This window comes from Lathamus discolor, chromosome 1, assembly GCF_037157495.1.
Source record: "Lathamus discolor isolate bLatDis1 chromosome 1, bLatDis1.hap1, whole genome shotgun sequence".
Lineage (NCBI taxonomy): Eukaryota > Metazoa > Chordata > Aves > Psittaciformes > Psittacidae > Lathamus > Lathamus discolor.
In genome coordinates, this window is record NC_088884.1 from 61631291 (window position 1) to 61651285 (window position 19995).

General features: G+C 40.0%; 1 protein-coding gene across 3 annotated transcripts in view; it reads left to right on the plus strand.

Annotated features, from left to right (window-relative positions):
- Positions 1-19995, plus strand: part of ITPR2 (inositol 1,4,5-trisphosphate receptor type 2) — a 261899-nt gene that overhangs the window by 194819 nt on the left and 47085 nt on the right. For all 3 annotated transcript variants that reach the window (XM_065673846.1, XM_065673864.1, XM_065673855.1), the window contains one exon: positions 18465-18572. In XM_065673846.1, the coding sequence (XP_065529918.1) occupies positions 18465-18572 (108 nt within the window). The remainder of the gene's footprint in view (positions 1-18464; positions 18573-19995) is intronic.

Sequence of the window (19995 nt, forward strand, 5' to 3'; positions counted from 1 at the left end):
GGTAAGAAAAATGGGGCCTTTTTAAAGTTTTCTCCTTTTGAATTATGTTGTAGGGCCCTTAAGCTTTTTCTGATCACTTTTGCTTCTCTACTGGTAAAGGCAGAATGTACACTGAAGGTTTTAATTTAGTGGGATATTAATTCTTCAGAGCAGTTGGTATAAAAACCAGCTTATATTTCAATTATATTAAGAGTATTGAGAAGGTTTTTTTTAGTTAAAAAAAACAAAGACCACGTATTTCTTGATTATATCATAAATGATTTGGTGTTTCACTTGGTGCTTCATATAAGGGCCAAATTTAATAAAAATGTTTTTCCTAAGAAGAAATAAACAGATGGGGATAGGGAATGTTCTATATTCATTGTGCTTATTAAGTCTTGTTAGGCATTGAATACTCAATGGACAAAAGAAAAGAAAGCAGTCTATAGTTACACTAGTATTATGCAATGTTTCTTTCAAGTAAGGAATGCAAAAACAACTACTGAGTTATGATCGTGTGCTTGCAGCACATTTAAATAAGTAAGTCTTGTTACTATGCTTTTGGTGTAGTTGACCATGTTCTACTTTTGTGCTGTATGTAGGACTGTACATAAAATGCCCACTGAGGGTGATAGTATTTTTAGAAAGCATCTGTAGCTCCTTCCTTGTATGACTCTACTCCTTGTATGAATGCTTGTAATGAAAATTGAAATGCCTGCCAAATCAAATGTTGGTATTTTATCTCTTCTATCTACAGTTTGTGTTAAATGACATAACAGAGTTTGTGGCAAAAGAAAATAAGTTTTGGGGAGTAGAATATAGGCCTGAAACTGTGTATGAAGTGACTGCTGGGGTCATTTTACAGAAGAGGTCACTACCAAGCGTAAACTAGCTAGCTGAGGTGTAGATTAAGCTCTATCCCTAGATACATAATTGGGGTGCTGAGGAGGTCCATGATACCACTCTGCAGCTATTCCTAATGCCTAATGTAGTAGGCATAATGCCTAATGCCTCTGTAGTAGGCATTTGGGTTGCATAAGGATGGATATTTTTACAGCAATTTACTGAGCTCCTTCCTGTTCTGTAGAATTAAATGGCATGATTGGCTCTGTATGCTGTTAAAATGTCCATCTTTGTACAAAAAAAGGACTGTTTTCCTTTTCTTTCATTCCTGTAACACAGTATGTGTGTGTGTTTACAGTAGCTTTGCACCCATGTCAAGCCCCATATCAAAACAAAGCAATGGAAGGGCAGGCAATTTGGGGCCTTGCTCTCTTCTCTGCTAATATAAAGCTATGATTCTTGGCAAAGAACTGCTGATCCTTGACACCAAACTCTTTCCATGTGTGCCCTTTCACTCACCCTGGGATGGGCAGGATATGAGCATGGTCCCTCCTCTGTAAGGCCATTGTTGCTGGGTTCCTTTGCTGGCTCCACCCTCTGAACACACTTTGCTGTGTCAAAGTGATTTTTTGGTGCCTGGGCCTTCCTCTTGGCTTAGCTGATCTGATATACATACTATTTCTTTACTGTACTCCTTACAGTTTCACAGTTCATCTGACTTTTTTTTTTCTACAACCAGTGTGGCTCTTCAGTCACTTTCCTGACGCTTGTGACCACTTGCTTGAGTTACAGCTTTTTGGTCCCTCAGTAATAGCAGAATCAAGACCAAAAGTTCCTCTTTTTGCTGTTACAGCCCTCAAACAGAGACAGTTTATTTTGGGGAGCTCAGACTTTCAGTTTTTGTCGTTGTACTCTTCAGGGCGGTGATGGGTTCTGCATTTTGCCACCACTACATCCTTCCTTGCCCTTCCTGTGGTTGATTTTACCAGAAGCAAAAGACATTCTTGTAAATTATTGACCCACAGTGCATAGAAAGTTATAAATATGTCACAAGCAAGGCTGAGATTTCTGTTACTAAATCTCCTTTACAACCTTCCCACCCCTATCCCAAAGGGATATGCAGGAGCATGTATGCAATTGCATGTGCACACTTATGCATCACACACACGTTTTGGAGGTGTGTGGGCACAGAGCCTCTGGGACATGATAGTAAGACACTGTTAAATATGCCATATGACAGTTATCACATCTCTTCCACGTGTTTCTCTGTCTTCTTCTTTTCTTTCCTTTATTTCTTCATCTTCCTCCAGCCTGCCACGTGCCAGAGCTGTGCTGCTTCCTCTGTACTGGCTCCAGGCTGTCTGGACACTGCTGCTCCTTGCTTTTCCCATTCAATGTATTATGAGCAGAGAGGAGAAGGCAGCACCATTGAGAAAAAGCAGAACTGACTTATCCATGACAGAACTACTGTGAGCTGCACCCCCACTCCACAGACTGGCTTTGGGGCAGGGAGTCCTTCCAGACATGAGCTCTTGTACAGCCGCTTGTGGAGGAGTGACACAAACTGGTGCTTGAGGTCACAACCTATTATTTCTAGATAGTGTTCACAATTCCCTTGAAAATCCACGGAGGAGATTCTGTATTCTTTGTCTTGTTCAAATGTCATGCTGAGAGCAAAGCCTTAAATTTGATATTGCTAATTTCTTACAGTAGTCTTGGGTGAATGCCAGTGATGTGTTATGGGTATTTCCATCAGCTTATACCTCCTCCTCTCAAGACTCAACCAAAATAAATTGGTGTGGCATTTTTACTGCTGTCATTTTAAAAGATAGTGTTAAAGAAGGCTGCACTAATTTGCAGAGTTAGGAAAGCTGTCCACAAAGAGATTTCATCTTGATGTGATGTCTCTGTAGTGATTAGAAAAGCTATTGACATAGTAGCACAAGAAAGTTTCATACTCATTTCTTATGTGCAAAAGCATTATGTAGGACAAACACATTTTTAAATAATTAACCTCCAGAAAAAGAGTTCATAAAAGACGAAAGGAATCCTCTGCTTGACCTTGTTACCTGTTAGTTATAACAAAGTATTTCAGTAGTTTCTAAACTAAAAAAAAGCTTTCTTGGAGTCAGTAGGATTTCTGTGAGGTTCATGACTCCTTTACATTTACTATGCAGTAAGATAAGGCACTGTTTATAACCACAGGCTCCTGTAGTTTGCATGTATATGTGCTTCTGTTAACAGAAAGTACTTTGGAGTGTTTCCCTGTGATTTTCAGCTACATGCAAGCTGTCTAAATCAGGCATGAAGCCCAAGCTAATACACTGTACCTTTCAGCCAGGGGCTTTATTCGTGAGGTTCAGAAGAATGTGAAATAACTGCGCATAGCTTCCAGTCAGCTTGCACACTTTCCTCTGCCTGTAGAGGTGTGTAGACATGTCTTTGGTCTAGAAGGATGTGAGCAGGTAGGGAGTAGGGAACCAAGTGGTGATACTGTAACAAAATTGTCAGTGTCTTGTGAGTTCCTGGATCTGGTTCCCAAAGCTGTTGCAGGAGTATAGTGGTACTGACCAAGTGTGTCACCCCTTTCATGATGCTGCTTCTGTGCTCTCAGGCTAGCAAAATGTTTGCTCAACTGCTCAGTTTTAAGGGTACACTTAAATGCCTCCCTGGAGAGGGAGCGTAGGTCTTGGAACTCCACAGTACCATTCTAAACAGAAGTAGAAGGGTTTGTTTGGGGTTTTTTCATGAGGTTAAGCTGAAAGTTTATTTAAACCCCAGTGGAGCACCAAAGTGGAGTACCAAACCTTCTTATATAATTTCCCGGTGACACCAAGACTTAACGAAAAATCATTTCCTCTACCCCATAAAGTGAAGTAGTTAACACTGCATGATATCAATGCAGATATACAGCACAAATGAGCACAGGCTTGAACTAGGCTATCTTCTGATAGACTAAACCAGTTGGAAGTGTTGTTCCATATATAAGCTCTTGAAATAAACCAAGGGAAAAGAGGTAGGAATTGCTGTGAATTGTAAGATTCTTGCTGCAGGTACTACTAAGCATACCATAGCAGTTGGACATCATGAGCAAGTCGTACTCTTTCCTCTCTAGTGTAAATTTTAAGTGGACTGAGCAAAATAAAGTTATTCAGCCTTATATATTTGTTATTTTTTAAACTAGCAGAATCAAGATTTATCGAAATTAACAAGCTTTATCAAGCTGATGTCTTATTGCCATGTTTACTTCATGCAGTATATTGCTTATTAGTGTACACACATGAAGAGTATTTTCTAACTAGGCAAATATAATGGTAGTAAGTGAAGGCATGGATTTGTAGTTTGGGAATAAGGATACGCTACAGGATATTTTTTAAAAGTTGCTGGTTTTGACATTTCAAATAGGACTGGTTTGATAATGAGACTTGGATATGATGATACATTCATTAAGGAGAAACTAAAATCAGTTTTAAAAAAATCAGCTATCCAATTGTGTTATGTTCTAAAGCACAAAGCCTTTTGTTTCTCTGGATTTCTGTTTAGCATGTCATTGTATGTATCCATCAGGTTTGAGTACAGCAAGGACTGGGACCACATCAAATCTATGCCTAGGACTATATGGTTATGGGACTCTTATAAACAAAAATAAAGAACAATTTATTTGTTCTGCAAGAGCAGAACAAATAAGTGACAATAATAATAGTGGTTTCAGAAATTTTTAATGAATTTATCTTCCGTCTATAGGATTTTGGACCAGTTAAAACTTCTGTTAATCTTGTTTCCCCTTCTCTTAAAGTAGGTGGTTATTGCCCACTATTGCAGGTAAAGACACAAAGCCAGAAGCAGGTATAAACAGCAAGTCATTAGCTGTCATGGGAAGTGAATACAGCCTGCGAGATGCCCAGTGCTTTACTTTAGCTGCAAACACTGGGCTTCCTTCTATGCTCACTCAATCCTAGCTACTTTACTAATGAAGAAAATTGGCATTTAGTCAGTATTGCAGTTGAGAATGCATAATCACTGAGCACACAGTACTCCGAGAATCTTTTAAAGAGATCATGCTAATGTATATATTTCAAATAAACTTTCCTGTGCTGCTAATATTATTGATTGTTAGGGCAAGAAGAGATTTCGTAAGATAATAGATACAAGCGTGTGAGGGAGGTATTGTAAGGTTTAAGGTTTTTTGTGGGTAGTTATTTTTTGTGTTTAGCTTGGAGCAGCTGCTGGCTTTTCTTCAGTTAGCTGTATTTTAACATTTGGACAGAGGAACTTAGACTTTGGTCCTCCTTTTCCTTTGTGTTTGTGTGTGCGTGCATAAAATAAAATACATCTATTAAATCATACACTATAAAGTAAATATGAATTCTTGCATATAATTCAAGTCAGGGCAAGGGATTCTATGGCAAAGGCTTGCTTAAAATGATGCGTGCAGATTTTCTATAGTTCAATGTACATGAGATGTAACACTGTGATTCTGTGCCTCCAAATGTGATGTAGGATCACTACATGTAACTTGTCCTTTCATATGAGAATCCAAAGCTTTCTGAACTGGGTTTGTCCCAGGCAGACAAAACAGTATTCTGCAAGAAGTGATGATAGTGGTCGGGGTTAAATTTAGGGTGAAATTTGACCATTTAAAAACTAGTGTTGATGAAGAAGGCAGAAATTAATTACTTAATACTGTGCATTGACAAGCACTTTCTGTAAGACACAGCAAAGAAACACCTGGAACCAATTACAACCCCAAGTAGTCTGCAGTGGACATTAACTGGCTGAGATGATAACATCGTGGTTATACCATGGAAAAGAGATAGAAGCCAAGTGGAAAAGTCTTGCAAGAACACCTTGATGGGGGTATTGCCATTACTGGCTCACAACATTAACCTAGAAGAGATCTCTCTGTCCTTGTGGGGCCTGTGAGTTCCCCAGAGCTTTTTGCTCTGGAAGAGTTAGGAAGCAGCTTTCAGCTCCAGCAGGGATCCTCCAGAAGAGCTGAGATCTGGGAATCACACTGGTTCAATGAATTTTGAAGCTTGCTGATCTCTTTCTGCCCATCCTTTGCCTCAAGTAGATGCCTGGCTCAAAACCAGAGCTGTAGCCCATTAGTCCTGTAAGTGTCTATCTTTACAAAACATAAGGTAGTGCCTAGGTTCTACTGACAAAGATTTTGAGTTGATTCTGTTCATGAACAAAACGGCTTGGTTCTTTTGAATTTTTTACACATCTCTGACTGGTACACTCTAAAAAAGCAATGTCTTTAGCATATAAGAATAAGATTTTGGAAAAAAGATCAAAATACAAAAATGTTTGAGCTTGTCTGGTGTAAATAGATGTACCATAATCACTGGTTATATTGAGTGAAAATATAGATCAGTCACATTTTGTGTAGCAATGGCCATTTTCAAATTTTGCAGCTGATGTGAGCAAGCAGCAATTGGCAGGTATTATTGAAGATTGTCTTCCCAAGCACCTGATAGCAAATGGGGAATGCTATACATACTTATACTATACTTAAATAAACAAGACTAACATTTGAGGCTGGAAAACGATAAAACCTATCCTTTAGGATAAACCTGTCCTTCAGGATTAATAGCTGTGAGTTTGTGCAATAGGGATGCTCCTGTTCTGCAGGATGGATAGAATTTTTCAAGTTAAAGGATGTAAATTTTTTTTGTAAGGCTGTGCTGAGTTTTGCAGTTTTGGGTTGTTTGGGGTTTTTTTTGTTTCTCTCTTCTTAGCAGAGATGCTCTCGCTGATAGCAGTGCCAAAACAAAGGGCTAATGGGGACCAGTCCCACGAACAGTGACTGTCAGGGGACTTGTATCCTTGGCTGCCAGACCTGAAACTTCTCATAGAACTTTTATGCTCCACATGTTGTTTTGTAGTTATCATCCTGATGAGACAGGCTATGGCATCAAAATGACACCAGCTAATTAAATGTCAGCAGAATCAGAAGCTGTTGCAAGGCTTTTACGCTTAGATTGCCAAGATTGAAACAGAAGCCAATGACGCACATCACCCTCCTTGCAGCTCATTAGGGTGGTATATAACTCTATGTTCAGCCAGCTATACTATAGACAGACAGTATGGAGGCTGCCACAAGGGCTTGACACTAATGAGCACCTGAAAGATTAAACAAATGTCTGTGGCTGCTCTTGGGTCTCAGGTTAAAACCTTGGCAACTTGTCCTTCAGTGTTTTCTGTTTTCTCCCCTTCTCCTTGGAAGCATTCACCTCAGAATCCTGTCATGACTTTGATAGGGATCTACATGGAACCTCTGTTTTCCCTCTGGTATCCTGTTGACTTAGGCTGTTAATAGGTGCTAAGATTCAGACTAGAGCTTTTTACTGTAGGCTGACCACAAAGGTTTTAGCTTATTTTCATTTTTCTGGGTCTACTTCTCCAGGGTAAGATCAAGTATCTATTATACATGTGTGTTTTGTAATATGTAATATTAATGAGGGATATATCCTGTTTGGCTGTAGCGACTGTGCATTTCACTAGTGTGCAGGTGGCCTTAATATTTATGCTTTGTGGGTTTCTTCTATCTTTAACTTCTGTAATCCTGTGTCCTTGTGTTTTGTGGTTTACAAGATTTTTTTGTCATTGGGAAGTATGTTGTACTGGTGTCAGGGCCCAAACGTTACACTAGAAGAAATACCCTTTGTTTTTCAAATGTCTGCATTGTGAAATCTTCACATTAGTCTGTGGTTTTACTCTGAAAATTGGCTGTGGGACAATAACATACTGCTTAAGATATTCTCTGCTCTCAGGCTCTATTTTCAGTCCTGTATTAGTAAGAAACACACTACCTTGTTATTGCTATCTGAAGCAGTACAGGCTGAGAATGACTTTGGTTCTCCTTTGGTTCTGCCTCAGTAGGGCAGTTACTTAGCTTCCCACTTTAAGAACAGGTCTTCATTTTGCTGTATCCTCAGCTGGTCTACATGGGAATGACTCCCCTGAAAGAAGGCAAGCAATACTGATTTATACTAGCAGAGAACTTGACCTGTTGCTGTTAAACCCTGCTCTACATGGGAATGACTCCCCTGAAAGAAGGCAGGCAATAATGATTTATACTAACAGAGAACTTGACCTGTTGCTCTTAAGTGCTGGTCTACATGGGAATGACTCCCCTGAAAGCAGGCAAGCAATACTGATTTATACTAGCAGAGAACTTGACTTGCTGCTCTTAAACCGTAGTCTTACCCTAGAGCTCCCTGCTTGCCTTTGGCATACACGGTCTTCATTAAGAGTGATAATATATGGGCGAAAAAGAACATGGCTCGACTTACAGCCTTTTGATTGAAATTGCATGGAGGAGCATGAAGTAGAATTAAAAATCTTTTTGCTTGTAAACTGAGTATACCCAATCTAAAAGCCACAGAGAGACGATAAATGTGGGACCACACAGTGCCATCTTTACAAAGTCAGCCTTCAAAGTAGACTGCAATTTCAGTTGCCCTCAACTGCAGTGTGTACATATTGTTTGCTCAGAAACGTATGTAATGTAGCTACTTAACATTGTTCAGATGAAGTACACCAGGTGTTGAGATGCTATAATCTACTGTAGGTGAAAGCTCGCTCTGGAGGCAGAGCTAGGCCTTTTCCATGGGAAGTGACCTTCACATGACCCAAAGTGCTCTTTTCCTTATATCTAAAGCACAACTAAAACATTTTTCTCTAGCTAGGAGGAATTTGTTTCGTTTGTTTGTTTTGAGGGGAAGTGAGGGTAACCTTGGAAATACCATGAAAGTGAAGTCTGGTCTTACTTAATATTATCAGAGCAGTTCTAATAGGCCTCTGATATCTGCATTGTGAAATCGTACACCTTAATTAAAATCCTGTGGGACATCTTCTCTAACAAAGACATACCTTTTTGTCATTCTCAGTGGTTCAGTAGTCATTGAAGTAATTACAGGTTAACGAAAATAAAGAGCATTAAACGGAATGTCAAAATATGTCGGTTCCTCACAGTTGTTCAGTTTTAACTCTCATGTCCTCTGATGTCATAACTTAATTAGGTATCTCAGTCATCATAGGGATTTCCAGAATAGACAAGATCTGAATTTGCCATCTACAAATAGGCAGAGCTACCTCAGTTGCCATCCTCTTTATTTAACTTAAGACAGCACTGAAAACTGAAAATTAGGTCCACCTTGCACTTTTTCTGAGGCACCTTTAAGAGTTACTGATTAAACTGTCCAGGTGTGAAATTTGGTTTTAGTGGCTGATTATGCTTTTCCACAGTAAAAGTGAGGTGCTCAGTTACTTAAGACTACCAGTAGTTTTACAGGCGTGAAACACCTTCAGACAGATTAGATAAGCATCTAATCCACCTGGGGTAAAAGAAACGGTTCCTCTTCTTTTAGGTATGGGCAGGGATTTTCAGAATTGGTTTTATGAATGATGATCTGTGGTAGCCTCAAATGAACTTGGTCTTTCCAGCCTCTTCTTTCTATGAGTCTGCCTGTAGAGCACCAGTTGGTTAGCTGGAGCAGCATTATTTGTGAATGTCTAGTGAGGAGAGAGATGAAATTTTTACCCTTTGCTCTCCCACCAGGAACTGTAACTTCATAAGAGCCAGGTGAAAGTGCGCTCCTGAGGACAGTAGCCAGAATACAGACTTGGAAAGAGCAACTCTCACTGTTTCACTTTCTCTTCTCTCTGTTCCTATGCCTCCAAATGATTATTTTAGAGACATTTTCCTCTGCTAATTGGAGGGTGAGGCAAGCACTTGACAGCATGATTGAAAAAGCTGCAAAATCTCACCACTGTAATTATTTGGAGGGAGACATCTCTCAGTTCCTGTCCATCTCCACACTCAGTAACTGTCCTGTTTTGTACCCTGGAAAGAATATACATCAGACCCCTTACAGAGGTTAGGAAATGCATGTCTTTTGTGTATTTGACAGATTGCAGCTTCAGCTGTTTACTTGCTACTTTAGTCTCATATGGTTTTGAACCTGAATGACCATGTTATGGCTTTTGTGTCTTGTGGAAATACCTGCTGAAGAGGTGGGATGCTAACAAAGATTGGTTAGAAACAGACTTTTTACTTTGCTGTTAATGTGACAACTGAGAGGACCACATTCCAGTACCTGAAGGGGGCCTATAGGGATGCTGGGGAGGGACTCTTCGTCAGGGACCGTAGTGACAGGACGAGGGGTAACGGGTTAAAACATAAACAGGGGAAGTTTAGATTGGATATAAGGAGGAAATTCTTTCCTTTTAGGGTGGTGAGGCACTGGAATGGGTTGCCCAGGGAGGTTTTGAGTGCTGCATCCCTGGCAGTGTTCAAGGCCAGGTTGGACAGAGCCTTGGGTGACATGGTTTAGTGTGAGGTGTCCCTGCCCATGGCAGGGGGTTGGAACTAGATGATCTTGAGGTCCTTTCCAACCCTAACTATTCTATGATTCTATAATGGCCATAATAAAATGCTTGAATTATGGAGGTTGAGCTGTGATACCAAGTTGCAACTGAGGACTTAAGCCTCTTTAATGTACTTTATTGAAGATTGATGGTTAATCCCAGCCTCTACAAGTGCAGCGTATATAGAGTGGCCGTCTTCCAATCCATACCTGCACTTAGCAGATCTGAGGGTTGTATCATACATTGGATTGGTGAACTGCATCCAGCTTAAGGGGTCAATATGCAAAAGACACTGTGGTACTGAACTGCAAATACACAAGATGAGGCTTAATTTTGGGAAAACATGAGGAGGGAGCCAGCAACGCAAGTCTCAGAGACTGAGCTGGTTTCTGTATAGTTTGGGTAGATGCTGGGGAAGAGGATGAGCCCATTCTGGAAGTATCGACCCATGTAACTTTCTGCTCTGCTCTTGGTGCCTGAGGAAGGGAGGTTGGCTCGCAGTCAGTGTCTTCTAAAGACTTAAAACTGTGGTTCCCCTCACCGCATTGCACCCAAAATAAGAGTTGTAAGCAGTTCCTCCTTTTGTTTGTGCTAGCCTTCCTTTTCTTTAAGGGCCACATATTAGACAGCAGTAGATGGCTATTTTGCAGAGAATCACTGTTCTGAATAAGAAGAGAAACCTAGAAAGTAAAGTGCTTGCTAGCAAGAGGATTTTAATAGTTCCTGAAAAGGGTATGTCATTCACAGTTCTCTTATGTCAGGTTTATGTGTATGTGTTGTATGTATATGTTTTGTATGTATATAAAGTGTATGGCATTTAGAGGTGAATGCTGTGCGGATTTGGGATCCATGTGCTTGCTGGTTTTGGTCTTTCTCAGGCTGGGTCTGTACAATGTTGGTGTCCATGCCAGTAAGGCCTTATTTTGGGTGAAATGTTTTATCTGCCTTTTGTATAAGTTGCATGTGGCTGGGATCTTCTTCCTTGTATGCTCTGAAGAAGATTATTCGCAGTTACTCTGCTCTTTCTTGCTTTTGCATTGAACTTTCTTGTTACGTTCCCCTGATCATGTCTGATACTTCCATCATCTCCTTATTTCCTTCCATCCTGTACTCTCCAAAATTTTGCTTACAGTAATCATAGGAGGTAGTCTACAAGAGCAGTCATCCTGTTGGAACACTCTGGATTGCATACTGCTATCCACATCCTATGTTTAGTGTTAGTGTACATGAATAAATCCAAATGTGACCAGTGTGTGCATTGAGCTGGTTTGGCTCTCTTAGGCACAGCTGCCCATGCCAGTTTAGATGAAGCCTGCCGGTGTTTCACACCCACCCCCCTCGGATCAATTTTGTTTTGTTGCAACACTTTTTATCTGTCATGAGCTTTCCCCACACATGCATTTTACTTTTCTTGCAAGTAACCTTTGCCTGCAAAAGCAATTACAAAGAAGACAAATGGAAGTGAAGCTCATTGAAATATTAGCAAGTCATTTTGTCTTCTTCTGGCTTTCATCAGGAATAAAAGAACACCAAAGCCACAGCAAAAATAGCAGTGAATTTCCTAAGGGGTCTGCAAACATAATACTGATAGAGATCACTCAACTGTGGTGGTTTCTCTTATGTGATAATATTAATGTGGTTCTTTTCTCCCTTCCCTGTGGGGTAGATAACTATTATGCACAATTTGTAGTGTACACCACATGGAGGCTGGGCAGGAGAAGTGGTGTCTCAGAGGTTACATGAGGCCATGGAAGACCCAGCAACAGAATCCAAAGCCTCTGGACCACCCAGGGCCCTCCTCATGTACCACAAGCCATCAGGGGAAGATTAACTCTAAACCCTTTTGGTTTGCTCTGTACAGTATAATCATCTAAATGAAATCAATGAATACTTGATTTGAGAGTCTCCCATTGCTCCATCCCTGCTGTTCCTAATGTTTGTTAACAGATTGCTTTGTGGTAGAGTGCAAAGGTGCCGCTCTATAAAACTGTAATGACTTCTGGAAAGGAAGTTGCCCTGTGTATTGCAGAAAGCACCATTCAGTTTTGATTGGAACATGGGGAGCTGAGAAGTTGTTATTACTGTTAGTACAGCCAGTTGGAATAAAAATTTCTGCTCAGTTATGGTTAAGATGACATTTCCTTTTTCCTTGCTTTCTCTCTCTCCTTGTTTACCGATGGAACACTCCTAGTGTTCTTATTTGCCTTTGGGCAGGGAGCTGACATGTGGTAAGGCCCTGGCATGCCAAGGAAGAGGATCTTATTTTCTGTCTCCTGACCTCTTCTGTCTGTCAACCATCCTGTTTGCTACTTGCTTGACTTTCTCTTTGCTGTTGTTTCTTGATCCTTGGGTTTTTTCTTGTCAGTGCCCAGGCAACTTTTTAACATTTCCCACTCTCTAAGCAGAAAACAAAGTGTTCAGTGAGATGACTGGGGTTTCCCCTTGTGAGGGGGTATGGTAGTGCCAGGTCTCACACTGCCTGGCTCCAGGAGCCGAGGGACTGAAGGGGGAAAATGAGGAAGAGATTGCTGCTGTAAATGAGCCCCAGTTGCACAAGTATGCACAGCAAGGTGAAACTACTTTGAACAAATGCAGTTATTCTGCTCTTGCTGCAAGTTATATTTTGTGTTGTTTCTCCTTGGTGAACGACCACTGGCCTTTGGGATGGCAACCTACACTGCAGTATGTGTGGTTACTGACAGGGCGGAGATGAAGGTAAGTCACAGCAGATCTATCAGGTGTCATGCACTGGACATCAGGTCTATACAAACAGCTGTTGCCTTACTTTCCCCAAGGTCTGCGGTTCATGAACTTCCAGGATTGTGTAGTGGCTGTTCTCTGCCCTGACATGTTAGAGGGGGCACGCCATGGAGTTGGTTAGTGAGCTGCAGCTGGGGCATGGTCTAAGGGCAGAGGGGTTACTGTGCAGTACTGTAGCTTGCAAGCTCACCACACATTCAGCTCCCTCCCCAAAATGAGCCCCAATCCCCAGCACACTCCCAACTGCTGCCTAACCCAGTCCCCTTCCCTTGTCATGAGTGCCAGGTATCTCCAGCATCAGGTAACATCATTACTGCTGCCTTACAACTATAAGAACAAATTTAAGACAATTGGTGTCAAGGATATTTTTTTTTATGTAATTTTGTTTCTATTGGTTTAGGTGTTTGTATTACTTAATAGTACTACTGTAAATATAAAGTGTTTCAAAGCACAGAAACTGTTTTTATTTGTGTTTCTCAGCCAGTTATCGAGAGCTTATAGTAATACTCCATCAACCTTTTGTGGAAAATTGGTTTAACATGTTTGACACTTTGCCTGTAGACCAACTCCCGTGAAAACCCTGGTTGCTTACAGGACACTAAGCTTCACCCATGTAGATCCCTTTATACCACTGTAGTCATACACACTCACCTTTACCACCCAGGTTTGCAGTCTGAAAATACTCAAGAGTGAAATAAATCTCTCAGAATTTGTGGGGTTTCAGCCTGCTGTTTCCACCTCCTATTTCCCAGCCTCCTTTTCCGGGGCTGAAGCAAAGCCTGATGAAATCAGCAGTTTTTACAACCACTCAGCTGTGTACTGAGTTATACCTCATGTCTCCTGTGAGTACTGAGCCACAGAGGAGACCCTTGCAGTTTGCAAGTTACGACCAGTTATAACACATTCATGTAAAAATACAGAAGGGGGCTATGGTTTACAGAAATAATGAAAAGTGGAGAATTACTTTCTCTTTTCCCAGTAATTTTTCTGCATGCGCACACATATGTTCATCAGTGTTTTGGCAAACCAATCTAGTATCCCAAATCAATGAGTTACTTTCAGGCTGATGACATGAACATTCACAGCTTTAAATCACTTTTTCTTTGAGAACATTTAAATAACTGCATTTTTGTTCAAGGAAATCTTGACTCTAAAACAAAAAGCCTGTAGGAAACCCGTATATTGTTAATTGCAAAAGATGGGCCTGCTGTGGTTTTCCGCGCTGCTGATCATATATGGCATCCCAGATGACTAGCAGATCTGATTTTATAATCATATTGTGTGAGGAGTTTAGACTGAGTATTACTTGTAATTCTGTCATTTCTCTCTACTGTTTCTTTATTAATGTCTTCAGCATTCTTGGTCTGTCCTCAATCTTTCACGTTTTGTACTGATGCTTTATTGCAGTGTTTTCCAAATTTTTTAAGTAAGTATCTTGAAAGATGAACAACAGTCCTTCCTCGGGAACTGACTGAAAGCCAAATTATCTTTATTCATCTAACTACTGCCTTAGACATCCCCTCTTTGGAAATCACTGTTCCATTGTATGATGTTGCTTCCTTTTCCCTACATGTCTTTGTGAGCAGTAAAATACAGTGTTGGCATTTAAAATATTGTCACTTCATGGTTGATGGGTGAGTGAATGACTGAGAGTTTTCTCCTCAGAAGTAACTGGGGGGGGGGGGGGGCACTCTTTGCAAATTCAGGCTCTAGAGATGGTTATTTTTTGTATCAGTGATGCTTGCCATGCATGTCTGAGCTTTGGTTTATAAACATAAATGGGGCTATTCTTTTCATTATAGTTGCTATTGTCCATGCCCATCCAGTATCTTGTCCTCCAGCTGCCCAGAAGGATTTGGAAATAACTACCTCACAGGAGTTAAGTACGAAGAAAATGTTATTCAGAGCTTGAATGGCCTTTACATGCCAGTCACAGATTGTCACCGAGATTGCATTATAATCTTGGATAAGCTTTCCATATTTTAGGCTCACAGTTTGTCACTGCATTGTTATTTTCATTGCTCTGTCTTTGATCTCACAAAAAGCTTTGTGCTGGTCAAGGAGTCTGTTGATACAGTTCCCTTTGCCCATGTGGGCCTTTGAGCTCATTACAGGGAGAAGGAAGGATCGTGAAAGTAAAGCTTCAGAAAACACTGTAGTTGCCAAATAACATAGCATTTCTGAAGCTGTTCTGTGTCTTGCTGTGGGCCTCTGCTTCCGATCTGAGCTTTCAGAGATTGCTGTCCACACCATTCTTTCATCAATGTAGCTGTGACAATACAGAAATATTAGCAGTACTTACTATTGTGTCAATGTAGGAGTATCCATCCCACATAGGAACTGCAATGCAAGCAGAAAATACCCTTTGTCCTGAGGTTACTCTCTGAAGGTCTAGACTAAAGAAGGTAAGTGGAGATAGGCAGAAGGAAAGTTATGAGCGCTTACCTGCCTAGCACTGTTGCTGACACCTATAGGCAGGTTTCCCTCCTGGAATCTGCCGTAGTTCCCACAGCTTGGTCAGCAGTCTCTGGTTGTATCCAGTGTGTGTTTTTGCTGGCAGCACAAAAGGTCCCAGTCTGTTCTTCAGATCCTTTTGTCTAGTGCTAGCGTTGGGAAGCCCCAGCTGTGTTGCGCTAGGCTCTGTACATACATCAGCAAAAGACAGTCACTGTCTGAAAGAATATATATATAGTATAGAATATATATAGAAAGAATATATATAGAAAGAATATATGTATACTGTAAAGTATAATGAAGATTACTGAATCCACACTGCTTCAAAATACATGGCTGCAATTCACATGAAACCTGACAGTGAAATACGTATGAATATGCATCAGCACTGTCTCAAATCATCAGGAGTCTGTTAATACACTGGGCTAGTAAGTCCCATTATAGGACAAGAAGGCTGAGGTAGTTTTCCCTTCTAGTCTGTGTGGTAAGAGAACTTATGTCACTGATATTGTTTGAGAGATACTTTTACAGTAAAAGTTATGGACAGTTAAAAGCATATAATGAAGCAATATCTTGAAATTTCATATGGCTTAAAAGTGGCATTTCCAATTCTGTGTACAAATTCAAGTTTATAGAAAGTTTTTGTGGTATTAATTGAAATTCATGAAATTATACATGTCCCTTTCTCCAAACTGGCAGAATTTTAATATGAGAAGAGCTATACATCCTTAAGAAGACATACATCCTTAACTTGTCATTTATTAGAAAATTCAAACTCTTAATGTTGATATTGGACAAAAAAGGGTCAAGATACAGGCCAAGATCTTCCTATTACAGAAGATAAAAAAAGGGGGAATATATTTGCATCTGGTTATTCTAATTCACCACTACAAGCATGGTGTGATTACATTCTGTCTAGTCAGTTCTTTTCTTTGTATCTTGAAGAAGAGATATAGCCAAAGTGAAGGGCATTTGGAGGTAGACAAGGAAAATAATTGAGTCACAGAGAGTCTTCTGTTTGAGGAGGGATGGGAAAGATAGGGATTGTTTTAATTTAAAGAAGAGACAAATAAAAGAGGACGTGACAGTAGTGTACAGAATGATGAATGATACAGAGGAGGTGAATTGTGTGCTCTCACTTGCCCTTTTGTAAGTACAGAAGCAGAGGGGCAGTCAATAAAGCTAAGTAAAAATTAGTAACACTGTTTAAAGGGAATTTTTAAATAGTAAGTACCTTGTTTCCATAAGCTTACCTTGTTTCTCCATGATGCTGGAGTGTGTATTGGGAGGGATGCAAAAGACCTCTAGGAAATGAACTCAAGTTGTCCTGCTAAGCAGATCTTGTGGTCATACTGCAGCGACTACTGACTGGGTTGGGTTATATAGCTTGTGTGAAAAATAACTAGTCAGGTAGTCTTAAAGAACCTTTTTAGTCTAAAAATAAGTGAAAGTTGCATGAGATTAATAAGTATAATGAGACTATCTATGCATTTGCTAGAAAGAGTGACAAAGTAACTCTTCAAGGTAGAAATCTATTATTGATGGGAGGAATATTGCTCTGTGGTTGACCCCCATGTGATTTTTTTTGCAAGTCTCCCTGTATATCTGCTCGTGACCCTTTTATAAAAGGCTGAAGTTCAGCCACATTGATTCAAGGCTCTACTGTCAGGGCTAAGCAGACTTCTGTCCATGAGGAAGTTGTATGAAGTATGTTTATTCTTCCTGAATATTTATTTCTTGTTTTCTCTTGCTTTTGAATATTCCATTTATTATTCATCTTTAATTAATAAGTTTATCAAAATTCAGAATAAAATTTATTTTTATCAGTAGATTCTAGGGAACAAATAGAGTAGATTTTACATGTATCAGTCCCCCCTCCTTCTTTTATAAGTAGGATAATGAGACATGCAAATAGCTTATAACAAGTGAGATAATTTTCTGGGTAGATTATTGTAATATCTGTTTACATTCACTGTTACTTTTAGACTTGATCCCTGCACTCTTTTTGTAGATCTGCAATTGTTTTGTAATTCCTCACCATACAGCATTATTTCATGTAGTACAATCCTAATCCACCTGTGGTGATCATTACTTCAAAGCCTAGCTCCTGTGGTCATTTTGAGCCGTGTGCCTGCCTTTTCTCTGTCTAGTCTGTTCTGGTAATGTCAGTGTAATGATTAAGGTCTGGATCATGTCTGTAAGATAGCCTTTCCTTTTCTCCCCCAGTTTTCCCCACTTAAAACAGGTGAAATACTGCAGTTTCTGGATGAAGACCACTCACAATGATATAGGAGAAATTGCATTTTCAGTAATGTTTCCTCATGCCTTGTAATTAGGTCTTTGTTTTTCACTGACCTAAAGGTCATCATAAATGCATTTACTGACATTCTCAATATTAACCTTTGTGCAGCTATTGAACATTTAAAATATTTACTATTCAAGAAGAACAGATGTATTTATGACTCATGTAACATATATAATTCCTAAAAGTTTGTAGGAGATACATATTTGTGTGTGTATGTACGTGCTGTGTACATCAACATCAGTGGTATAGTTAGGAATGTATTTGCCCTCCACTGCTGTCCAGCTGCCTCTGAAATAGCTGTGGACATTATCTGGGCAGCCCTGAAATACCAACCTAGAACATGGTGAAGAATTGTTTAGCCATTTGAAATTGCAGAGAAAATTTAATTGTAAATGTAATTACGTAGTCAGAGGTATGCAAATTTTATGTCCAAACTTAAGTGAAAAGAACCATTCAGCCTAATTCTTTGTCATTTGTCAAAAGCCCTCCAAAACCCATCTAGGCTTCAAGCTAAGCTGCCTTTCATAAATCTCAGCCGAAGACTTGCTGCTGACTTTTTAAGACTAAATTATTTCTATTGTTCTCAAGTAATTACATTTTTGTTGTTATCTGAGAAGAGAGCCCCACTGGGTTGAGCATGTAAGTATATGGGGATAGGGGGAAGGAAGATTTGTGTTAGTTAAGTGGAGATGATAAAGCTGAAAACATAGCAGCAGGACATAAATCAGAGGTTTTTTTCTTCTTCTAGTTGGCTCGTCACAATAAAACACTGCAACAGATGCTGAAACCAGGGTCAGATCCAGATGAAGGAGATGAAGCCTTGAGGTATTATGCCAATCATACAGCACAGATAGAGGTAAAGAATTGCTCACTGGAAGATTGGATACGAGACAAGTTTGCATCTTGTGCACAGTGTATCAACTCTTTTTAAGATTCAGAGCGGCAAAGCTTATTCAAATGGTGTAGATTATTTATGAGGAAAAAGTTGAATAATATGCTTTTGGCTATGGGAGAAAAAGGAATGCACCTATATTAAAAGTGGCTTCAAAAAATCATATTACAGTAGCTTGCTTGTGTGTTACCAAACATGTTTTGTTAGGGAAATAATGACAGTGTCATGAAGTCAAGAATAATCTTGTATGGTACATCACTCAAATAAATAGTCATGAATTTCAAAGCCAGTGATGCTAACTGATCAAATTAAAAGTCTGGCTGGAGTACAAAGAGGTTTTGAAGTTGTGTAGACATTCAGTATGGCTTTTGTTTAAAAGACCAAGGCTTGGCCTGATTCATCAGTTCTGTTCTCTATTTTAAACTTTACCCCTGCCATGGATTGGATTTAGATCAAGATCCACAGAGGTATTTAGGTTCTTAACTCTTAAGTCAGTTACTGCACTCTTACAAATTTCATGGGATTATAAACATCAAGGTAGGAATTAGGCACTGTAGTATCTCTACTCCTTAGTGACTTCATAAGGAGGAGAATTTCCATGGTGCAGAGGTAGCTGCTGTGCGGGTCTGCAGGAAGAAGAGGCATCTATCTTTTGGAAATGCTGTATCAAGTCCAAAACTGGCCAAGTATGAAAACAGCACAGTATGGTTGCACACAGGCCCAGCCTGAATCTGGGCCAATAATTTAATCTTCAATGGGATCCAGGGCTCCATCACAACATCAGACCTGAGCTTGGGTGTTTAGGGTCTTGATGCAAGCACACCAGGTTCCTTTTGCCCTGGCTACCATCAAGACAGGCTATGGCTGGGTCCTTCTCTGTTTCCCACCATCCTTTTTGTCTGATACAGGCCATGTTATCCCACAACAGGATAGATGGAAGCTCCATGGCTGTGGTGGTCCAAAGGGCAGCTCAGTAGTCCTCTAATATGTTTTCATATTTTGGGTGCTCTTGAGGTATTCTGAAATCTCCTAAAACCTCTTGGCTGCAAAGCCTGTTCTTTTAGCAGATATGTAGGCCTCTGTTCTCAGGGAGGCTTTTTAAATGTCATTCTGCTTAGCAGCACATGCAGCTTACCTCTTCATTTGAGTCCCTGACAGAATTGAAGATGTGCTCTCAGCTGCTTTATTCACTCTACAAGGTTAGCTGCTAGTCACATAGTCCTGTTGCAAAACTCCTGGCCTGAGATACAACTACTTACTTAGGACACTTCAAAACTGCAAAACTGCATGTCCAAGTTTTACATAATGCATATGCCCATGAGCAGAAATTATCCTTCATTTTCAACAAAAATGTGCTTGACTAGGTTACTCTTAAAAATGACTTCAG